This window comes from Mytilus galloprovincialis, chromosome 1, assembly GCF_965363235.1.
Source record: "Mytilus galloprovincialis chromosome 1, xbMytGall1.hap1.1, whole genome shotgun sequence".
Taxonomy (NCBI): Eukaryota; Metazoa; Mollusca; class Bivalvia; order Mytilida; family Mytilidae; genus Mytilus; species Mytilus galloprovincialis.
In genome coordinates this window covers 125,417,549-125,441,515 of record NC_134838.1, presented here as the reverse complement: position 1 = coordinate 125,441,515, position 23,967 = coordinate 125,417,549, and the positions used below count along the sequence as shown (strand labels likewise).

The 23,967-nt window shown below is 33.6% G+C and overlaps 1 protein-coding gene across 2 annotated transcripts in view; it reads left to right on the top strand.

Moving 5' to 3' along the window:
• Window positions 1-3,410: 3,410 nt before the first annotated feature.
• LOC143057381 (uncharacterized) overlaps window positions 3,411-23,967 on the top strand; it is a 35,762-nt gene continuing 15,205 nt past the window's right edge. Inside the window, exons 1-9 of one of the 2 annotated variants that reach the window (XM_076230694.1) lie at window positions 3,411-3,633; window positions 5,999-6,168; window positions 11,821-11,948; window positions 15,771-15,884; window positions 16,419-16,535; window positions 16,809-16,865; window positions 17,111-17,203; window positions 18,320-18,487; window positions 19,461-19,568. In XM_076230694.1, the coding sequence (XP_076086809.1) occupies window positions 3,497-3,633; window positions 5,999-6,168; window positions 11,821-11,948; window positions 15,771-15,884; window positions 16,419-16,535; window positions 16,809-16,865; window positions 17,111-17,203; window positions 18,320-18,487; window positions 19,461-19,568 (1,092 nt within the window). In that variant the 5' untranslated portion in view covers window positions 3,411-3,496. Of the gene's footprint in view, window positions 3,634-5,998; window positions 6,169-9,835; window positions 10,103-11,372; window positions 11,519-11,820; window positions 11,949-15,770; window positions 15,885-16,418; window positions 16,536-16,808; window positions 16,866-17,110; window positions 17,204-18,319; window positions 18,488-19,460; window positions 19,569-23,967 lie in introns of those variants that run through there. The other variant, XM_076230688.1, reaches the window with a different exon arrangement.

Genomic DNA, 23,967 nt, shown 5'->3' with positions numbered 1-23,967 from the left:
AGGCGGATTTAGGGATGGGGCCTGGGCCCCCCCTTTTCTGGGAAATTTTTGATTGCTTATATAGGGAATCACTGAAGCGTGACCGGAGTGGGCCCCCACTGATGATAATTTCTCGATCTGCCACTGGGTCTAGTCCCTGACCAAAGCAAATATGTCAAACAGAACATGATAACCAAAGCAAAAATGTGCCACAATCACATAGTGATCAAAACAAAAATCTCAAATAAACAATAGTCCATAAATTACAACACAAGTACAATGTGGAACAGACAAACAATAGTCCACGGATAACACCTTGTGTGGAGCAAATATGTCAAATCTACAAACAGTTCACAAACAACAGCCTGACAAAACCAAAAATGTGGATTAAACTGTCCCAGATAACACCATGATAAAAAAAATGTAAATCAGTCAAACAGCAGTCCATGGATAACACCACGACAAACACAAAATATGACTGAATGGAACATGAAATTACATTGTGCAAATTTTAACAACTCTGCAAACTAGAAAGTACAGATTACAAGCCTTAAAATGATAAAGGATATAGCCAGGTGTGTGTTGTTGTATTGTACAGATAACAAGCTTTGTAAATGATATATAACATAGACGTGTGTGTTGTGTTGTACAAATAACACACTTAATGTACAGATAACAAGCTTTGTAAATGATACATAACATAGCCGTTAGTGTTGTACAGATAACAAGCTTTGTAAATGATATATAACATAGCCGTGTGTGTTGTACAAATAACACTTAATAAATGATACATATATAGCTGTTAGTGTTGTACAGATTTAACAAGCTTTGTAAATGATATATAACATAGCCGTTAGTGTTTTACAGATAACAAGCTTTGTAAATGATATATAACATAGCCGTTAGTGTTGTACAGATAACAAGCTTTGTAAATGATATATAACATAGTCGTGTGTGTTGTGTTAGTGTTGTACAAATAACACACTTAATAAATGATACATATATAGCTGTATGTGTTGTGTTAGTGTTGTACAGATTACAAGCTTTGTAAATGATATATAGCATAGCCGTGGTTGTGTTAGTGTTGTATAGATAACACACTTCTTAAATGATACATATATAGCTGTGTGTGGTGTGATAATGTTGTACACATTACAAGCTTTATAAATGATATGTAACATAGCCTAGACGAAGTGTGTTGTGTTAGTGTTGTACAGATTATGATTTATAACATAGCCGTTTGTGTTGTTATAGTGCTGTACAGATAACACACTTAATAAATGCTGCATATTTAGCTGTGTGTGTTGTTTTAGTGTTGTCCAGATAACAAGCTTTGTAAATGATATATAACATAGATGTATGTGGTGTGTTAGTGTTGTACAGATTACAAGCTTTGTAAAAGACATATAACATAGCCGTGGTTGTTGTGTTAGTGTTGTACAGATAACACACTTAATAAATGATATATTACATAGCCGTGTGTGTTGTGTTAGTGTTGTACAGATTACAAGCTTTGTAAATGATACATAAGTTATAACATAGCCGTGGTTGTTGTGTTAGTGTTGTATAGATAACACACTTTGTAAATGATACAAATATAGCTGTGTGTGTTGCGTAAATGTTGTACACATTACAAGCTTTATAAAGGATATGTAACATATCCTAGACGTAGTGTGTTGTGTTAGTGTTGTACAGATTATGATTTATAACATAGCCGTTTGTGTTGTTTTAGTGCTGTACAGATAACACACTTAATAAATGATGCATATATAGCTGTGTGTGGTGTTTTAGCGTTGTACAGATTACAAGCTTTATAAATGATATATAACATAGCCGTGTGTGTTGTGTTGGTGTTGACACAGTTGTACAGATTATTTTGATTAGAACGTCACTGATGAGTCTTATGTAGACAAAACGCGCGTCTGGCGTATTTTCAAAAATTATAATCCTGGAATCTGATAACTATTTACAAGCTTTATAAATGATAAATAATACAGCTGTGTGTGGTGTGTTAGTCAGTGCATTGTTACAGCTGTTATCCTAATGCTAGTAAGTTACAGGTTTGGTTGGTGTGCTTGCTTTGTTTGTAGTAAAGTTTGCTCAAACATTGCAATTAAGATTGATATCTGCAAACAATATAAGTAGGAAAGCAAACCAAATCTTTAACTTGCTAGCATTATGATAAAATCTGTTCGAAGAGTAGTCTCATCGTCATTCCTTTTTTATATGATTTGAGTAAACAAAACAAAATATTTTAAATGTTTGCGGGTTGTTTTTTGGTACTGTTGTTTGCATTTTCGTCGTTTATAGTTCAAAGTACGGTCTTTAACACGATTGGAGCCTTGGATTCTACCGAATACCTCACTATAAAGGGCTCCAAAATGACCAGTGTAAATATAAAAAAAAAAAGATGTGGTATGATTGCCAATGAGACAACTCTCCACAAGAGATCTAATGACACAGAAATTAACAACTATAGGTCACCGTACGGCCTTCAACAATGAGCAAAGCCCATAACGCATAGTCAGCCATAAAAGGTCCCGAAATGACAATGTATAACAATTCAAACAAGAAATGAACGAAAAACAAATATGTAACACATCAACAAACGACAACCACTGAATTTCAGCTAGGCTCCTGACTTTGGACAGGCACATACATACAGAATGTGGCGGGGTTAAACATGTTAGCGGGATCCCAACCCTCCCCTGGGACAGTGGTGTAACAGTACAATATAAGAACGAACTATGAAAATCAGTTGATAAAGGCTTAACTCATCAGATGGATAAAAATACAAATACAAGTGGACGAAGCTGGGTACTTGTACATCACAACAACAAAAAGACACTATAAGTATAGATCTGAGAGTACTCGCAGTTACTGACAGCTAGTTCAAATTAGCCACTAACAACAAATAAAAAAAATCATGCAACTAAAACTAAATTATCAATCAGTACACATCCAACATCCAATGGATTTAGTGTAAACGACGTCATAAACAGTCGGAGAAAAGAATGACGTAGCCTTTGCAGTGCCAATTAAGAAACAGGTATCGACAGATTGTAGATCAATGAATGTACATAACAATAATATTTAGTTTGCTTTTGATAACAAAATCAATATTAATACCAATAAAAACAATATTCAATGTTCTAATTACAGTGTTGAAAACCATTCAAACAGAGAGAAAAAAAACGTGAACGGTCTAATCTATAGAAACAAACAAAAGAGAAACGAGAAACACTCAATATGCACCACATCAACAAAAGACAGCTTATAACTACAGTAAATTTAAGTTCGCTTACTTTGGTTTTTTTACAGTACTGAAATCATTTAAAAACTAGAAGCATGAATTTTCACGTGAAAACTGCGGGAAAATAATCAGCTCAAAATTATAGTAGTTTCCCTTGATTATTTTCACAATAACCTTTGACACGTGACGTACCAACTTCAAAACTCCCAAAAAACAAAGTTTAGAAATCTGTTATTGGTCCATGCAAATATTAGTTGTTAGGTAATGGACTATTCAAAAATGAAACAAAACGGAGCGTGGAAAGGGGAAGATATAATGATGAATTTGTTAGATGGTTCTTCGGATTCTGACCAGGAACCTTTGAATTTACCACCACTGAAGGGTAAAAAAACAATTAAAAGGTATGTGCATTACATTTACCATGGAGAAATACAAGTAAATAAGAGCAATCTTGAAATAAATTATAAATAATCATTCATTTATTGTATCATCTTGTATCATAGCAGATATGACCCACGGGACTGATACGTGTTGATAAACAAAAGTTATTTGCCCTTTGATTCTATATTACCGTAAATATTCTTGTAAAGAGATTTCTGAGCTAAATCTGTATGTCTCGACTTGAAAATAATTACTTGTTTATCTCAATTAATTTATCGAATTTAGCAAACGAGGATAAATTTTGGGGATTTATGTTTAAAAATCTTACAATTTGATCGTTCACATTTATATTTCATATCTGAGGCTAGTAAGGGAACGACATTTGACTTCAAAAGGGGGGTTTTATGGGGGTTTTTTCCCTTAAAAAATATTCTGATTCACCCATTGATAAGAAAAAATATTCGGTTCAATTAGGGGATAAAATTCTGAATCCAGATTTGCGAGAGAAAAAAATCAAACTCAAACAAAAAAACAATTTGCACATTCACCAAGACGGATAGATTGATATTGAAGACACACTAAACAGTAGAAGAAACTTCCAGATCTAAATTTTCGAGTAAAGACTTTGGAAAGGAGAATTAAAGAGTATCACGAAAAAACATGTATCTGAAAGTTTTATGTCGATCGTGAAATAAATGAGTAAAGTTAAAATTTCTATTTAATCTGTATTCAGATATTCAAAAAGACAAACATGAGGTGATTGGCAATAAAACAGGGATCGCGTGATTCAATAAGGGCAGTGACGGATCCAGAACTTTTCATAAGGGAGAGGCGCTGACCTAAAAAAAAGGGGGGGGGGGTTTGTACTCCAGTCCTGCTTCAGTAATTCCCAATATAATCAATCAAATTTTTCAAATGAAAACGGGGGTGCGCCCCCCCCCCCCCCCCCCCTCGGCCCCTCTTCCCTTGGACCCGCCTATAGAGGGTGACCAATTTTAGTTTCAGGAGGATACATATAGTATTTACGATAGCTTGGTCCATGTCTCCTTTAAGAGTTTTCATTAAGACTATTACCTATCATAATAAATGGTTTATACTTGTAAACCCTTCTTACGGACATTGTCTCATTTATTGTGCATCTCATCTTGCATCATTATAAATGTTTAATGAATTACGTACCCTTCTAACGAATGTTGCCTGATAGACTTGTTTTAAGTACATCGACTATCATAGACTTGGTTCCACACACACTCAGGCCTGACTGCAGTTCTAGTTCCGATCCGCATGCTATTTTACACTAATAGAAATATTTTTGTTTATTTGTTCCAGTGGAAATAATATTGCAGATTTTTTTTCCATTTGGAACTTCTGTTTCATGACACTGGGATGTTGTGGGATAGCACCAACTAAGATTTATCGTAACAATACTGAATTATTCATGTCTTACGATCAATCTTAATCGCAAGTTTGTTAGTGAAACCGTTTCCTGCATGGTCGCGGCAAACCGTGGGCGAGAAAAAGACGATCGGCCGGCCAGAGTCGTAATAATCTGTTCGGGTAGGGTGACATGTCACAGCTGTTATAAAAGTTATAGACCTAAATAATCGGAGTTTCAGTAACTATTATGATGCTGAAATATGAATTATTAACAAGCTTGAACGAACAGTCATTATAACAGCCATCATTTGATACATCCTCATTTACGTCAGCTGCTGTTAGAGTCTCAAGTTTAACGCCTTTGGAACTTACCAAAACCGATTTGCAGATGCTATTTTCCCGATTTTATTATTTTTATGTATTTGAATTTCCAGTATATACCATTTCTAATTGTGTATGTAAGGGAGCATCCGTTTGATTTTTAGGGGGGCTAGGATCAAATTTGAAAAAAAGCAGGATCAGAGTTTACATAAAAACAAAAGACAGGATGTGCAACTTGTTAAAAAAAAGCAGTTTAAAAAATTGCAGGGAAAAATGTTTCATCCTTGCCCTCCTCCCCCCTCAAAATAAAATAGTAGCTCCCTAAGACTCGTTAGACTAATTTGAATCTTTGATCCATTACAACTATAATCACGTTAATACCCAAGTTTGGAAATCAGAAATGGGACGTTTTAAAATATTCCTGTTTAAATTCTCTAATTTTGATTCAGGCCTCTAGCTTGTACAGGTTATCAGAGTATGAACAGATAAAGCAACCGAACGTCAACCTGAACATGAAGTATGTGTCTGAAACATATAATTGAGTGGTTTTGGTTCCCATCATATCATATGCGGAAAATACGATGTCTGATAATGGTCCATCAGTGTCCTCCGAATTTTATTATTTTTGTTATGTATTACATGCATAGATTCCTTCATTTTAATATATATTACATCCCTTATTTTCAGAAAGAAGACACAATCTTACAATGTACAGCCTAATACCAGTGTGTGTGATCTGTGTTCCCTCATAAAGATTATAGCTGTTGTCTTAATGATCAGTTTATTGACTTTACTTGGAGTATTAACCATGTTGTTATACGAACAGTTGGGTGAAATGAGAAAGACTCTGAATTCTGGTAAACATATTTCATGTACCTTATAAATGGCCTGCATTATAAATTATTATCATATATCCTTCATTCGGTAAATATTGAAAGGGCCTGGATTCGGAAAATACTCACCATAGAGCCAGGCTTCTGGTAAGCACTCATCATAGAACCAGGCTTCTGGTAAGCACTCATCATAGAGCAAGGCTTCTGGTAAACACTCATTTTAAGATTTTATAGTTTCGAAACATACGGTCTTGATTAGGTAAACACTATTTTATCTATATATCTTTATTCTCAATAAACCATCATTTTGACAAGGTATCAAATCTGGATTTTGTTACATTCTTAACTTGTTCTGCATAAAGGGATTGGATTAAGGTAATCACTCCCCATGTACTTAGGTGAGGTTTTGGAATTGGACTCCTTGGTGTTTTTCCATACAAGGTAAAATATTTTGCCCCATAATACCCATTTATTTTTTCATATAAGACTTAAAAGCTCATGAAAGGTTATTTAACAAAATTTTAGAAGATTCTTGATTTTCTTTGTTTTGTTTTGAGACCCAAATAATACCAATGCAAATATAAGGTAAAAGTCCGAGTCAGCCTTTTCCCCGCCATATTTTATTTCTTAAATATCTCGAAAAAGAGGTCCATGACCTATCAATATTTTTAGCTTATTTTTATCCATAACATATGCTCTACCGGCTTATAGTATCAATTTTAATTTATTGATTTTCACCTAACCTCACCTAAATACATCCTTAAATCATTTTTATGAAACTTTCACGAAGACATGCGTTAGGTATAGCTTTATTAACATTTTTTCAGTCAGTTCATTTCAGAAAAGAATGGATATGTGAAATAGAAATTTATAGAGTAAGAAATTTCCTGTATTTGTTCGAAAAACACGAAGACGGCATTTTCTTTAGATTTGTAGAAGTCATGATTAACAGAATCCAAGTTATCATTCTGAAAGATAAAATTAACGAAAATAACATACGATAGAACGACAACCAGGCTTACAAAAACATAAATTTAAAGACTACTTGTATTATAAAATAAACAAGACGTATTTCACATCAAAAGCTTTTAAGTAGACAGGTTAAAGGGGGGAGTTCCTCACATGTTTTAATATTGATTTGTTGACATACTGTTATCGACTGAAACTTATTTCTAGTTCTTTACTGATCAAACATGACCCACATTTGGCCTAGAACTTATCGTATACTTCCTAAAACTATTGGTGGTTGAAACGAATTTTAACAAAAGTTCACTTGTGGTTGGTTAAGGACCGTAAAATGATATCGTTTTAGACCCAAGGGAACTTTGGTTAAAATTGTATCCGACGTGTATACAAGTAGTCTTTAAATTTATGTTTTTGTAAGCCTGGTTGTCGTTCTGACGTATGTTATGTTCGTTAATGTTTTTTGTTTCTCTGGTAGGAGCTTCATTGACGTTAAGAATTGAAATTAACCTCAATAACCCTTGTCAGTCAGTCATTGTCACCTAACTTCGACCTCAATTTCACGAAATTACCTCGGTGGTTTCATTGATTTGTATACATAGCATGCTCAGGTTCGTGATGTCGTCGGTTCGATCACCTGCTGAGTCAAACCTAAATACTTTTTATTGTATCTGCTGTTTCTCTGCCAACCACTCCTTTTCCAATGAGTACCAATTGCAAAGATTGATCAGGTTCAGGAGTCAGAAAAGTGTATATGATCGCCCTAAATGTGGTACGTCTTTCTGTGAACGGTTAGGACTTTCTGAGAAAGCAGAAGGTCTTTTCTGTCCCTTTTCCTAAAAAGCTGAATATAAAGGCCAAACAAATCAGATTTTGGACTACTAGTAGTTGCGGGGAGTATCATGTCGGACTCGCATTGACCTCAATTTCACTATCCCGTGGTCGTCATGACAACATTAAGATTTCAAACTGACGTCTGTTCCTCAGTAAATGTTCTTGATATGTCCTTAAGAATATATACGTCTATCAATCTTAATAAAATAAGGTCTCATCACTTGCTCCTCGATTTTTTATATCTCACACGGCGACATATAAAAAATCGAGGAGCAAGTGATGAGCACTTATTTTATATGTCGCCATGTGAGCTCATCACTTGCTCCTAGCAAGTGATGAGAACTTATTCTAATAAGATTGTACGTCTATATATATATATATATATATATATATATATATATATATATATATATATATATATATATATATCACAGCTACAGACGTCAGTCTCCATCGGAAAAAATTTACTTTTATAAATTGTGACTTGGATGGCCCCTCAGAGTTGTCTCATTGGCACTCATACCACATCTTCTTATATCTATAAAACCAGAACAGAATATTAAAATGCCACAAAGATACACAATAGACAGTTATACAATAAGACTTAAAGAACATTTGAAAGATTTCTGCTTCAGCATATTAACTTTCCAGCACATACTTTAATATAATTTCTATGTCGTAATCATCACTGTGTACAACAGTACAAACCATACGTCCAAGATATTTAAATTCATCAACAAAATCTAATAAATTTGTACATGAATAAATTTGGTCCTATCATAAATTTGTTGACATTAAAATAAGTATCAAAAGTATTCCTCAGTCAGTTATTCTCAAGATAAGCAATCGATGGGCTTATTGTGGGTCTCATTGGGGTCTAAGCGTGAAACGGGATTGCCGATTTTATGTAAGCGCGACACGTGAAAGTCAAATTATTGTGTCGTGAAAACGTGAAATGAGGTCTTGCGGGACCCGGGAAATGAAAAAAAAATGAGAATTGCTTAGTTACATAGTGTAAGCGGGATACGGGAATCTGAAAAAAACGGTAAGCGGGATCCGGGATCGGAACCCCCCAATTGTATTGTACACACAGCATCAGCATACCTAAAATTATTCATGTCTGTTTCATATTGATAACAACTAACACTAGCCTTTGTTGATTTGTTATTTAAAATCATATTTAAATTAAACAAATTAGGTGAGGAATTACTCCCTTGACGCACACCATTGCTGATGCGTAGTCTCAGATTAAAGTAACGTCACTGCCATAATTAAACTATCTGTTCTTGTTTTCTTATTTTTAAGAAAATCCAATAATAGGATAATAGAATAACAAATTCCGTACAATTAATTAGAAAAAAAATTCCAGTATCTTTATTCTGAATTAAACCTGTGGTTCTATACTGAAACATAATCATTTAAATCTAAAGTGAGTCAATCTATAGCACTGTGATTAATCTCTAGTATATCATTTTGTTTAAGCATTCAATACTTATAATTACATTTTTTTTTAGCAATTAGCATAAAAACACGAATTTTATTATTGTTTTATTTAATTCACCTGTGGACTTTATTGTGGGACCACGTGTTATCATGAATGAAAAGTTTTATTGAGCAATACAATTGCTTACGGAATAACACGTGATGTGCAGTTAGCCAATCAGAATAAAGTATCATAATGAAACATACATCTAATGTAATTATTTAGTTATGAATCTGTATTTGCTCTGTTCAGTTAAAATTTTGATCATTATAAGATATCATGTTTTTGTATTAGTACAATTTAAAACTTAAAAATTCCAACAAACTTAGTTAGTACCTACATTACAATATGTACGGTAAATATTTTAACCAATGGAAACGCTCATACATCATCTCATCTTAACTACTGTTCAGTTAATTAACTTCCGGGAACCTGTCAAGTAAAAAAACAACGTTCATGTGGACTTCCCTGAAACAGGCCGATGGAGCCACAAAATAAACTTAACGTAGAATTCCAGCCTTCAAAGAAAATGAAAAAACGCCGAGAACTAGACGCATTAGTTTGTAATGGGAAAGTTCGCCGCAAATCAAAAAGTGGTCACGAACTTCTTCGCACTGAAAGCGAATCATCAGAAATTGACGAGTTTAGCATTGCTGCACAAAAGACTTTATTTAGAAAGTTAGTGTAGACTAACATTTCGAATTTCAGATATTTCCATATCGTTCCTTGCAAGTACTCTCTCCCCAGAGACAAAATGAAATAAAACACTTTTTGGGGTTTATAAGTCTTTAGTTTATAATTTCAATCATTAACAGCAGAAACTGGAGTTGAAAGGAAATGTTGTCAAGTATATCTAAAATTTCAAAAAAAGGTGACAATAATTAAAAATATAGGCAAATATGAATTTGGTAGTGAATTTTAAACTGTTCTAAGGAAAAATTGGGTGACCCCTATAACATATATATATATCTATATATAAAACAAACTGAGATTTTGTCAATTTCATTATGTCATTGAAATCAAAAACGAGGTTGTCGATAAATAGTTTAATATTAAGTCCATTAATCATGTTGGGGACAATATGCTATATGTGGAATTAGTTCCCAAATGAGTAAATATACCTCAATAAGATTATATATAATGGATGCAGCAAATTAGATGACACCTATTTATTAATTAAAGATGCAGCAAATAAGATGACACCTATTTATTTATAAAAGATGTAGCAAATTTCCCAATGAAGGAATAGCATAATCTTATTCTTTTACAAGTTACAGGCCTGTGGAGATTTCGAGAAAAAAAAATGACAATTTAATGGCTTCTATGTTTAAACAACCTAAAAAAATATAGTTCTTTATGAAAGTCGTTGTTCCATTTTCTCTGTGCCTATTTAAATGAAAAGACTCAACTTAGAAATTTCTCAATTGAGGGATTAAATTGCTGCACATTTAAGGAAAAGTTTATTTATAAAGCCAGTTTTGCTTAAATGACTTCTTTAAAAACAAAATATCTAGCTACATTTTTGTAGATTGAACCCTTATCCTCTTTATTTCCCAAAGGACCAATCTCTGAAACAATTATTTATCAAAAAAAAATTATAACCATAAGTGATTGCCTTAAATTTGAATGAATGTACATGTCTTAACTGGAATTATAAAGGAACTTTTTTCTTAGTAAAATTGACAATACCTAGCTAGTTTTATTCTAAGGAAATTTTTAAAAGAGTGATAAAAATATGAAAATTTCAAAAGGTTTGAACTCATCTCACAGAAAGAAAAAAAGCTTTTTACTCAATTTGACATCATTGTTATGCAGGTTGGCTGCTATGCTTATATTTCCACACTTATTAGCTTAACCTGTTAATCAATGCTGCGTTTAAGCATATATTTTTTTCTATCTAAATAAAAGTATTTTGTGCAAGCAATGCTAAACTGTTTACCTATTGTAGTAGAGGAAGGTCATCCTGCACATCATGTAAAACAGCAATGATATTCTTAATGGTTGGAACATGTCTAATCATATCTTCTGGATTGATATGGTTACATTTTGATATGAAAAATAGCATTCAAATTTTACAGGATAAACTGATATTAGGTAAGAGATAGGTTGTATTTGCAAATGATTGGTTTGTGTTTGCACTTGTGTGAAGGACAGTCTATTTTCCAGGTTGCTTAAAATTATGCACAATGATTGATCTGTATTTGCTAATTATCCAGTGGCAAATATTACATGCACTTTCAAAAAGATAATTTGTAAATGTGATATGATCATAAGAAAAAAGGTCTGCATTGTTCTGAATTGTTTCCTAAAAATACATATGCATGATTGCTTTTAAAAATAATTGATCTTTGTTAATTGAAATTTTTATGGAAATTTTTGTACAATTTATTTTGCAGTGGAACAAAAAAATAAAGACAGTACGTTAGAAGTTGGAAAATTTCAGCCACAGATTGATAAATTAAAAACAACTTTACAAAATGTCAAATCTGATGATTCACAGAAGTTTTCTAAATTAGATGATCAGGTAAAACATATGTCAAATTGCTCATCAACATTTTTTTATATGAGTCATGACCGCAAAAAATTGGGATCGTATAATGATATGATGTCATCGTCTGCATCATCAAGACACATTGATTTCCGGACAATAACTTTAGTTTAAGTGAATAGATCTTTATGAAATTTTTCAGAAGGTACAATACCACAAAAGGAAGGTTGGGGTCGATTTTGGGGATGATGGTCCCAACCATTTAGGAATAAGTGGCCCAAAACAAGCATTTTTCTAGTTTAAGGGTAATGACTTGTGTATAAGTATTTCAATTGCTCTGAAATTGTACCACAATGTTTAAAACCACAAGTAGAAGGTTTGGATTTATTTATGGGGTTATGGGTCCAAAGTTTAAGAATTAAGGGCCAAAAACAAATTTTTTTCTAGTTTCCTGACAATAACTTGTGTTCAAAGGTATGGAACTCTCTGAAATTGTAGTACAAGGTTCCATACTACAAAGGAAAGGATGTGATTGAGTTAAAGGGTTACTGCTTAAAGGGGGGTTTCAATAAGCTGGGGGGTGGGCATAGGCTGATCCAGCCCCCCCTTTCATGGGAAAAATTTGGTTGATTACATAGGGAATCACTCAAGCATGACTGGAGCGGCCCCCCCCCCCCCTTATGAAAAGTTCTGGATCCGCCATTGGGGAGGGGGGATTTTTCATTTACAATTTTTTTAAGGGATTCATATTTTTTTTCAAAATTTTTCAAATTTCGAATTTTGAAAAGTGTCAAGAAGAAATCTTCAATTGCACAGTATTGTGCAATAGATTTTTGAGATCTTTGACCACATTTATTTTGTGACAAAAACCTTTATTATGTCAAAAATTTGATCACAATTCAAATTCAGACAGTATCAAGCTTGAATATTGTGACCAAATTTGCCCCAACAATTTAGGGTTCGACCACTGCGGTCGTTTAAAGCTGCGCCCTGCAGAGCACCTGGTTAACACCTAAAATGCTGTAAAAGAAAAGTTCTTACCAGTCATATTTGCCAACAAACTTTACTTCTGTACTAATAGGCTAGTGACCATGAAGCAATTGTTCGATTTATTTTTTGAATTGCTGTTTCTTAAGATAGCTTTCTACTTAGGATCAAGGGTCAAGAAATGGTAATTTTGATGGTATTGACTGATTTAAAATGCAAATGACTGAAATGAAATTCCAAAATTCTGTTTTTTCTTGACAAAGCGTTTCCTAAAAGTTTAGAAACCTTACTATATTTTTGTACCAGCCAAAAAAGTAGAGAAAAACATTGAAAATTGAAAGAAATATTCATGACTTTTGTAATCTAATAGATAAAATACTTTCAACTTGTCCATCCCCAAGTTGCTGTGAATATTTTCATATTTAGTGGATGATTGCCATCATTGAAAATTATAAAGGTTAATTCCAAATATTTTATCAATGATGTGGCAGCTGTCTCTGCAGATTAAGACCAAACATTTCAGAATGAGGAATTAATGTTTTTGACAAGCCTAAGCTCGACATAGGGATAGTGATCTGGCGGTGGTGTTAGCTAACTTCTTTAACGCTTTATATTTTAGAAGGTGGAAGGCCTAGATGTTTCATGTTACGAAATTTCCGTCAGTCACATGTTCAATGTCCTTGACCTCATTTTCATGGTTCAGTGACTACTTGAAAAAAAAAGTTGAAATTTTTTTGTAATGTTAATTCTCTCTTATTATAAGTAATAGGAAAACTATATTTGGTATATGCATACCTTGCAAGGTCCTCATGCCCGTCAGACAGTTTTCACTTGCCCTCGACCTCATTTCATGGATCAGTGAACAAAGGTTAATTTTGGTGGTCAAGTCCATATCTCAGATACTTTAAGCTATAGGTTTATTATATTTGGTGTATGGAAGGACTGTAAGATGTACATGTCCAACTGGCAGGTGTCATCTGACCTTGACCTCATTTTTATGGTTCAGCGGTTATAGTTAAGTTTTTGTGTTTTGATCTGTTTTTCTTATACTGTATGCAATAGCAGTGTTCTCCCCAGGCCGTTTTAGCGTCGCAGTACCGCGACGCTATATTTTTTCACCGTGATGCTATAATAATTCCCGCGACGCTATAATTATTCCCGCGACGCTATAATTATTTTGAAGATGCTATTTTACTTGTCCTCAATTTTGAACTTTCATCTTTTATCGATTATGATCATAAAAATTATATCACCTTTAATTGTAATCCCTTTAAGTCGGACACTAAAGGCAATTAAGAGATTAAATAGCTAGGTGTTAATTGCCCTCAGGGTGATAACTGTTTGGATGCGAATATCCCAAGCTGACACTTGTGACATGACTAATACCACGTGTCTGCAATAACCAATTTCGACATGGAAAAATGCAATCACAAAACAATTCGAAATCTACGTTTTGTATTACGAAACTTCAAAGATTGAAACGATTTTTTATTTTTTTTAAAAAGGTCGTTTATTTGTGAAACTCTCCAAAAATTACTTTCTTTCTCTTCCGGTAATATGAGAGCAAGAATTTTGGTTTAGAGCTAAAATAAGTTTAATACTTCTTTAAAAAGTTATCATAATTGGCTTAAGTTTATGTTTAATCCACTAATGCATTAAAAGCGTCTTATTCATTCACAATCTCTTGTCAACAATGTTTATTCTCGGACTCATTTTCGCAAATTTTTCTACGGCCGCCATTGCACATTTTTGTGTAAACTACGGATCAGAACCGGACCAGATATGACAAAAATCCGCATTTTCACGATAATGACAACAGATGGACAGTAGACAGAAAAAATATACCAAGAGAGAAAACTACGCTTAAACAGACTATTTGTTAGATAACTTTGTTAAAAATACATATCATTTTAATGTAAAAATAAGAAACAACTGGAACTAATTCATTAAGTGCCATGAAACAATGAATTTCATATACATGATAAAAAAAAGTTTTTAAATTGATTTTTTTTTTTGCTACTTTTGCTACTTTATCTTTACTTGATATACTATAAAAAATAGTTAATTTTGTGTACTAGATATTTAGTTTTGTATATACAGGTTGATCTATAATGAACCATTCATTCATTTGACTTATTGTTGGGTAACTGAAACCACATATTTATTTTTATTTGGCACAAGAGGAAAAAAATAATTCTGTAACTATAAATGAATAAAGAAAACATAAACTGAACCAACTGTTTTTGTGGTTATAGTTTAATTGTATTCTCAGTTTTGAATTGAACAATATAAACTAAAACATATGAAGGAAATAGAGCATCAACGCGACGCGACAAACGAAATTAAAAAAAATACAGTTATTTTTATTTACGCAAAATGTGATGCTATCCAAAATTTCTGGGGAGAACACTGCAATAGGTCTACTATATTTGGTGTATGGAATGATTGTAAGGTGTACATGTCTAGCTTGCAGGTGTCATCTGACCTTGACCTCATTTTCAAGGTTCAGTGTTTAAGGTAAAGTTTTTGAGTTTTGGTCTACTTTTCTAATACTATATGCAATAGGTCAACTATATTTAGTGAATGGAAATATTTTATGATCTATATGTCACTTAGGTTTTATTTGACCTTGACCTCATTTTCACGGTTCATTCCTCAGTGTTAAGTTTTTTGTGTTTTGGTCTGTTTTTCTTAAACTGTAAGCAATAGGTCAACTATATTTGTTGTATGAAAGAATTGTTAGCTGTCAGGCCTGCCTGGCATGGTTCATCTGCTTTATATTTAGGACTATTAAGTTAATATCAATGATTTGTGAAGAAGGCAAGACATTTCAGCCTGTGCACTCTCGTTAAGTATATTTATGTATTACAGATAGACACTTTGACAAAATCATCAGACTCTATAAAATCTGCAATGACAGTGAAATCACAGGATGAATTGAATAAGAAATTAGAACAGCTGTCACAGATACCTATTATCTCTAAGGTTTGTATTCCAGCTCTAAAATAATATCAATTAAGTTATTGGTTGTTTGTTGACAGCTTTCACAGATACCTATTACCTTTCAGGTTTGTACAGTATTCCAGTTCTATTATCATAACAATCTAGAAAATAGTTGTGTGTTGAACTCGGTAAGGGCATTGATGTGTAAATAGGGAAAGGTGCACTTATTGTGTCTGCCTTTTGCACTGAAGACATCACTCAGTAAATATCCATAGATCTGTTAATTGATTAATTTAAAAACACTCATCATTGTTACCTTGATGATAATTAAGCTTTCTATAATCAAGATTTTTTGTTTTTATTTAACTTCAAAAAATTTATAAGTTTAGTTTTCCTTTTTGGATGGTGATGTTAGTTTGGCTCCTTCTTATGGTGTCTATAGTTCATAACTTGTTTGCTATGCTCGTGTGTGTAGACATACAAGATTTCAATGAACATAGTTTATATATAACTGATAAAGTTTAACTCAGGGATTTCTTAGTAGTACCATTTTAATATGGTATTTTTATTTTTCAGTCTGTAGCAGGTATTGGATCTGAAGTTCAGAATTTGAAATCACAATTAGAGGCATTGAATACATTTAAACTGAGTGCTGAAAAACAAATAAGTGACCTGACAGAAAAGAATTTACAGGTAAAATTTGACATATAATATTGTAATTTCATTTGATGGAAATATGTCAATAAGTGAGGTAAATGCAACTTATAAGCACTTATGTAATTGAATAAAGTATTTAGATTATTTTTATCCTAAAATGTCCATATGGAAAAGATAAATGTAGTAGTGGAATTCAACTTAAATTCACATATTTATGAACTCTGTTTACTCATATAAGTTATTTTCAGAAAAAAAAACAATGTCAATAATCTTAACAGCTGAAACTTTGTCTTTGTCTCTCATTTTCAGTCTGATGACAGAGAAAGTAAACCATTTGTTCAGGATAATAATGAAGACTGGTCAAAGGTTAGATTTCCCTATGCTATATTTGAAAAATTATGAAATGAATACTATCATCTATTAACTGATAAAAGAAACACTGCAAACATGAAAACAGCAACATTACATTTTATATGCTTTTAGTTATTTTTCGTTTAATTCATTTTACACTTCATCGTGAACAATAAATTTATGAAAAACAAACAGTTAAAAAATTCCAAAATATGTTTAAATGCAACAAATGTTTCCTAATCTGAAGTTTATTTTATCAGAAAGTGGAGTCATTACAGCAGACAGTTGCTGAATTAAACATGACACTATGGAAGAGAATGGACACAATGGACCTTGTCCTGAATGGTCATCAGGTCAGTATTCTTCCAAAACTCACACTCTTTAATATTAAGATAAGAAGATGTGGTATGACTGCCAATGAGACAACTCTCAATTAGATACCAAATAACGCAGAAGTTTACAACTATACCTTACAGCCATACTCTCATACACGTACGGACTTGAGTGATTCACACATACAAAAAAACTTGAACAGTGAATGCCAACATACTAATATAACGCTACCTAAAAACATTAGAAAAGAAATTGACCTAAATTAATCTTTGCATACACACATATACTTAACAGAGAATGGATAGTATTCAACTTAAAAATTCTGTGTCTACAGCCTGTATGTGCCAAGGCAGTTTAAAGCAAGAATTGAGCAATTAAAATACTGTGACTGAGTATAAGTATAGATCCTCAACACAGACTCACATATAGACAGAGTGTAAAGCAAGAATCAAGCAATTTAAATAGTGTGACTGAGTATAGATCCTCAACACAAACACACATATAAACAGAGTGTAAAGGAGAATGATCACAGATATTATTGAACTAAACACTGCCTTGTCAGTCAAAGTTGGTGACTCATACATACAGAACACTATAATAAATAGACATTATTGAACTAAACACTGCCTTGTCAGTCAAAGTTGGTGACTCAGACATACAGAACACTATAATAAATAGACATTATTGAACTAAACACTGCCTTGTCAGTCAAAGTTGGTGACTCATACATACAGAACACTATAATAAATAGACATTATTGAACTAAACACTGTCTTGTCAGTCAAAGTTGGTGACTCATACATACAGAACACTATAATAAATAGACATTATTGAACTAAACACTGTCTTGTCAGTCAAAGTTGGTGACTCATACATACAGAACACTATAATAAATAGACATTATTGAACTAAACACTGTCTTGTCAGTCAAAGTTGGTGACTCATACATACAGAACACTATAATAAATAGACATTATTGAACTAAACACTGTCTTGTCAGTCAAAGTTGGTGACGCATACATACAGAACACTATAATAAATAGACTACCTGATCAATATTTATATGAAAGGTTTTTAAAGTGCTTTGATTGTGCTAGTCATAGAATTTTTGCTATGTTTTGAAATTATTTATATAGACTAAATTTGAGATGTTGGATAACAGTACAGCACATATTCAGCAGCAGCTATTACAGCGACTCACTCCTGGTACAGCTGGGACTGGTACAACTGGTACCCTCAATCAGATACCAGAGGATGTGCAGAAACAAATAGAAACTCAAGTCAAGCAGCTAGTTCAGGAAATGGTAGGCATTTAATAACAATTAATTCTCACCTTCATGAAATCTGATTAAAAAGTTTAAGTTAGGAGTTATTGTGATGTATGGTTCTCTTAGAGTGTAAAGTACCATGACTGAATAACACAAATCATAAGAATAAACAGTTGACACTTACCCATCTAGTTACACACTTACTTTAGGAGTGGGATCTAATCACTTGTCCATCTAGTTACACACTTACTTTAGGAGTGGGATCTAATCACTTGTCCATCTAGTTACACACTTACTTTAGGAGTGGGATCTAATCACTTGTCCATCTAGTTACACACTTACTTTAGGAGTGGGATCTAATCACTTGTCCATCTAGTTACACACTTACTTTAGGAGTGGGATCTAATCACTTACCCATCTAGTTACACACTTACTTTAGGAGTGGGATCTAATCACTTACCCATCTAGTTACACACTTACTTTAGGAGTGGGATCTAATCACTTGTCCATCTAGTTACACACTTACTTTAGGAGTGGGATCTAATCACTTACCCATCTAGTTACACACTTACTTTAGGAGTGGGATCTAATCACTTGTCCATCTGTTCGTCCAACAAATATTTTGCAACTTTTTTCACATGAACTAATTAAAATAAGGACTTCATATACAGGTATATATGATTAGTAACTTGACAATTATGAATTTTTTTGGATCTGTCAGACACATACTTCTAGTTTACTGATACTCTGAATTTTCAATTTGTTGAATGAAAGAAATATTTTCTTGCAATTTTTTCTCAGGAATATTTCGTCAGCAGGTGATAAGTTCTAACCTTTTGAACACTTTACAGAATATGTACGACACCTTTCTTTTTTCTGTATTTTAAATAACAAGTGGTGGTATGCTTAGCATGACAACTTCTGTTTATAAACAACATTGTGACCAGAAGGAAATTAAGACTGAGTATCATATGTTTTTTTAACTATTCATGTATTACTCTATTTATAGATGCCAAACAGAACAGAAGATTCAAGTGATTCCTCTCTGATGAGTATTTTGTCAAATATGGATAATGTAACTTCTATGGTGAAGAATCTTAAAGATCAGTTTGTACAGGTAAGCATATAACACATTCACACATACAGTTAAAATTGAGACTGAAGATGGGGAATATGTCAAAGAGACAACAAACCAACCAAAGAGCAAAAAACAGCTGAAGGCCATCAATAGGTCTTTAACTCAGCTTGAAAATCCCGCATCTTCAGGCTTCAGCTTTCCCCTAAATAAAAATGTGTTCTTTTTCATTGAAAATGGATGTCATAATAAACCCCCAAAAAAGAATTCTTACTTTTCTAGTACTTTTTACAGGTGAGCATACAACACACATTCACAGGTATACTTTATATACTTTATATAAATATGGATAGTTTAAATTATAATGGTGCAGAACCTTAAAGTTCTTTTTGATACAGTCTCTTACATTGTGGTTGTACTGAGGATAAATCTTCACAATTCAGTTTATACGAATTGAAAATCACTCTCCTTCCATACATTTACACAGGTAAATAATGAATAGATATACCTGAAAAGATAAACAGAATGCATTTTTAGCTCACCTGGCCCAAAGGGCCAAGTGAGCTTTTCTTATCACTTGGCGTCTGTTGTCGCCGTCGTCCTTCGTCGTCCTGCATTAACTTTTACAAAAATCTTCTCCTCTGAAACTACTGGGCCAAATTTAACCAAACTTGGCCACAATCATCATTGGGGTATCTAGTTTAAAAAATGTGTCCGGTGACCCGGCCAACCAACCAAGATGGCCGCCATGGCTAAAATGTAAAATGCAGTTTTTGGCTTATAACTCAAAAACCAAAGCATTTAGAGCAAATCTGACATGGGGTAAAATTGTTTATCAGTTCAAGATCTATCTGCCCTTAAATTTTCAGATGAATCGGACATTTCGTTGTTGGGTTGCTGCCCCTGAAATGGTAATTTTAAGGAAATTTTGCTCTTTTTGGTTATTATCTTGAATATTATCATAGATAGAGATAAACTGTAAACAGCAAAAATGTTCAGTAAAGTAAGATCTACAAATAAGTCAACAGGACCAAAATGGTCTGTTGACCCCTTTAGGAGTTATTGCCCTTTATAGTCAATTTTTAACCATTTTTCGTAAATCTTAGTCATCTTTTACAAAAATCTTCTCCTCTGAAACTACTGGGCCAAATTAAACCAAACTTGACCACAATCATCATTGGGGTATCTAGTTAAAAATTTTTGTCCGGTGACCTGGCCAACCAACCAAGATGGCTGCCATGGCTAAAAATAGAACATCGGGGTAAAATGCAGTTTTTGGCTTATAACTCAAAAACCAAAGCATTTAGAGCAAATCTGACATGGGGTAAAATTGTTTATCAGTTCAAGATCTATCTGCCCTGAAATTTTCAGATGAATCGGACAACCCGTTGTTGGGTTGCTGGCCCTGAATTAGTAATTTTAAGGAAATTTTGCTCTTTTTAGCTCACCTGGCCCGAAGGGCCAAGTGAGCTTTTCTCATCACTTGGCGTCCGGCGTCCGTCGTCCGGCGTTCGTCGTCGTCGTCGTCGTCGTCGTCCGTCATCGTTAACTTTTACAAAAATCATCTCCACTGAAACTACTGGGCCAAATCAAACCAAACTTGGCCACAATCATCATTGGGGTATCTAGTTTAAAAAATGTGTGGCGTGACCCGGTCAACCAACCAAGATGGCCGCCACGGCTAAAAATAGAACATAGGGGTAAAATGCAGTTTTTGGCTTATAACTCAAAAACCAAAGCATTTAGAGCAAATCTGACATGGGGTAAAAATGTTTATCAGGTCAAGATCTATCTGCCCTGAAATTTTCAGATGAATCGGTCAATCGGTTGTTGGGTTGCTGCCCCTGAATTGGTAATTTTGAGGAAATTTTGCTGTTTTTGGTTATTATCTTGAATATTATTATAGATAGAGATAAACTGTAAACAGCAATAATGTTCAGCAAAGTAAGATCTACAAATAAGTCAACATGACCAAAATGGTCAGTTGACCCGTTTAGGAGTTATTGCCCTTTATAGTCAATTTTTAACCATTTTTCGTTAATTAAAGTAATCTTTTACAAAAATCTTCTCCTCTGAAACTACTGGGCCAAATTAATCCAAACTTGGCCACAATCATCTTTGGGGTATCTAGTTTAAAAAATGTGTGGCGTGACCTGGTCAACCAACCAAGATGGCCGCCACGGCTAAAAATAGAACAAAGGGGTAAAATGCAGTTTTTGGCTTATAACTCAAAAACCAAAGCATTTTGAGGAAATCTGACGGGATAAAAATGTTTATCAGGTCAAGATCTATCTGCCCTGAAATTTTCAGATGAATCAGTCAATCGGTTGTTGGGTTGCTGCCCCTGAATTGGTAATTTTGAGGAAATTTTGCTGTTTTTGGTTATTATCTTGAATATTATTATAGATAGAGATAAACTGTAAACAGCAATAATGTTCATCAAAGTAAGATCTACAAATAAGTCAACATGACCAAAATGGTCAGTTGACCCGTTTAGGAGTTATTGCCCTTTATAGTCAATTTTAACCATTTTTCATAAATTAAATTAATCTTTTACAAAAATCTTCTCCTCTGAAACTACTGGGCCAAATTAATCCAAACTTGGCCACAATCATCTTTGGGGTATCTAGTTTAAAAAATGTGTGGCGTGACCTGGTCAACCAACCAAGATGGCCGCCACCGCTAAAAATAGAACATAGGGGTAAAATGCAGTTTTTGGCTTATAACTCAAAAACCAAAGCATTTTGAGGAAATCTGACATGGGATAAAAATGTTTATCAGGTCAAGATCTATCTGCCCTGAAATTTTCAGATGAATCGGTCAATCGGTTGTTGGGTTGCTGCACCTGAATTGGTAATTTTGAGGAAATTTTGCTGTTTTTGGTTATTATCTTGAATATTATTATAGATAGAGATAAATTGTAAACAGCAATAATGTTCAGCAAAGTAAGATCTACAAATAAGTCAACATGACCAAAATGGTCAGTTGACCCCTTTAGGAGTTATTGCCCTTTATAGTCAATCTTTAACCATTTTTCATAAATCTAAGTAATCTTTTACAAAATCTCCACTGAAACTACTAGGCCACAATCATCTTTGGGGTATCTAGTTTGAAAAATGTGTCCGATGACCTGGCCATTCAACCAAGATGGCCGCCACGGCTAAAAATAGAACATAGGGGTAAAATGCAGTTTTTGGCTTATAACTATGAATTCAAAGCATCTAGAGCAAATCTGACAAGAAGTTAAATTGTTAATCAAGTCAATATCTATCTGCCCTGAATTTTTCAGATGAATTGGACAACTGGTTGTTGGGTTGCTGCCCTCCAATTGGTAATTTTTAAAGAAATTTTGCCGTTTTTGGTTATCTTGAATACTATTATAGATAGCGATAAACTGTAAACAGCAATAATGTTCAGCAAAGTAAGATCTACAAATAAGTCAACATGACCTAAATGGTCAATTGACCCCTTAAGGAGTTATTGCCCTTTATAGTCAATTTTTAACAATTTTCATTAATTTGGTAAATATATGTAAATTTTTACCAAATATAGTTCTCTGTTACTAATGGGCAAAGTTCATTATAGATATAATTGTAAGAAGCAAAATCGTTCAGTAAAGTAAGAACTTCAAACACATCACCATCACCAAAATACAATTTTGTCATGAATCCATTTGTGTCCTTTGTTTAATATGCACATAGACCAAATTGAGCGACACAGGCTCTTTAGAGCCTCTAGTTGGTTATTATCTTGAATATTATTATAGATAGAGATAAACAGTAAACAGCAATAATGTTCAGCAAAGTAAGATTTACAAATACGTCAACATGACTGAAATGGTCAGTTGACCCCTTTAGGAGTTATTGCCCTTTATAGTCAATTTTTAACCATTTTTAGCTCACCTGGCCCGAAGGGCCAAGTGAGCTTTTCTCATCACTTGGCGTCCGGCGTCGTCGTCCGTCGTCCGTCGTCGTTAACTTTTACAAAAATCTTCTCCTCTGAAACTACTGGGCCAAATTAAACCAAAGTTGGCCACAATCATCATTGGGGTATCTAGTTTTAAAAATGTGTGGCTTGACCCGGCCAACCAACCAAGATGGCCGCCATGGCTAAAAATAGAACATAGGGGTAAAATGCAGTTTTTGGCTTATAACTCAAAAACCAAAGCATTTAGAGCAAATCTGATATGGTTAATATTGTTCATCTGGTCAAGATCTATCTGCCCTGAAATTTTCAGATGAATCGGACAACCCGTTGTTGGGTTGCTGCCCCTGAATTGGTAATTTTTTGGAAATTTTACTGTTTTTGTTTATTATCTTGAATATTATTATAGATAGAGATAAACTGTAAACAGCAATAATGTTCAGCAAAGTAAAAACTACAAGTAAGTCAACATAACCAAAATGGTCAGTTGACCACTTTAGGAGTTATTGCCCTTTAT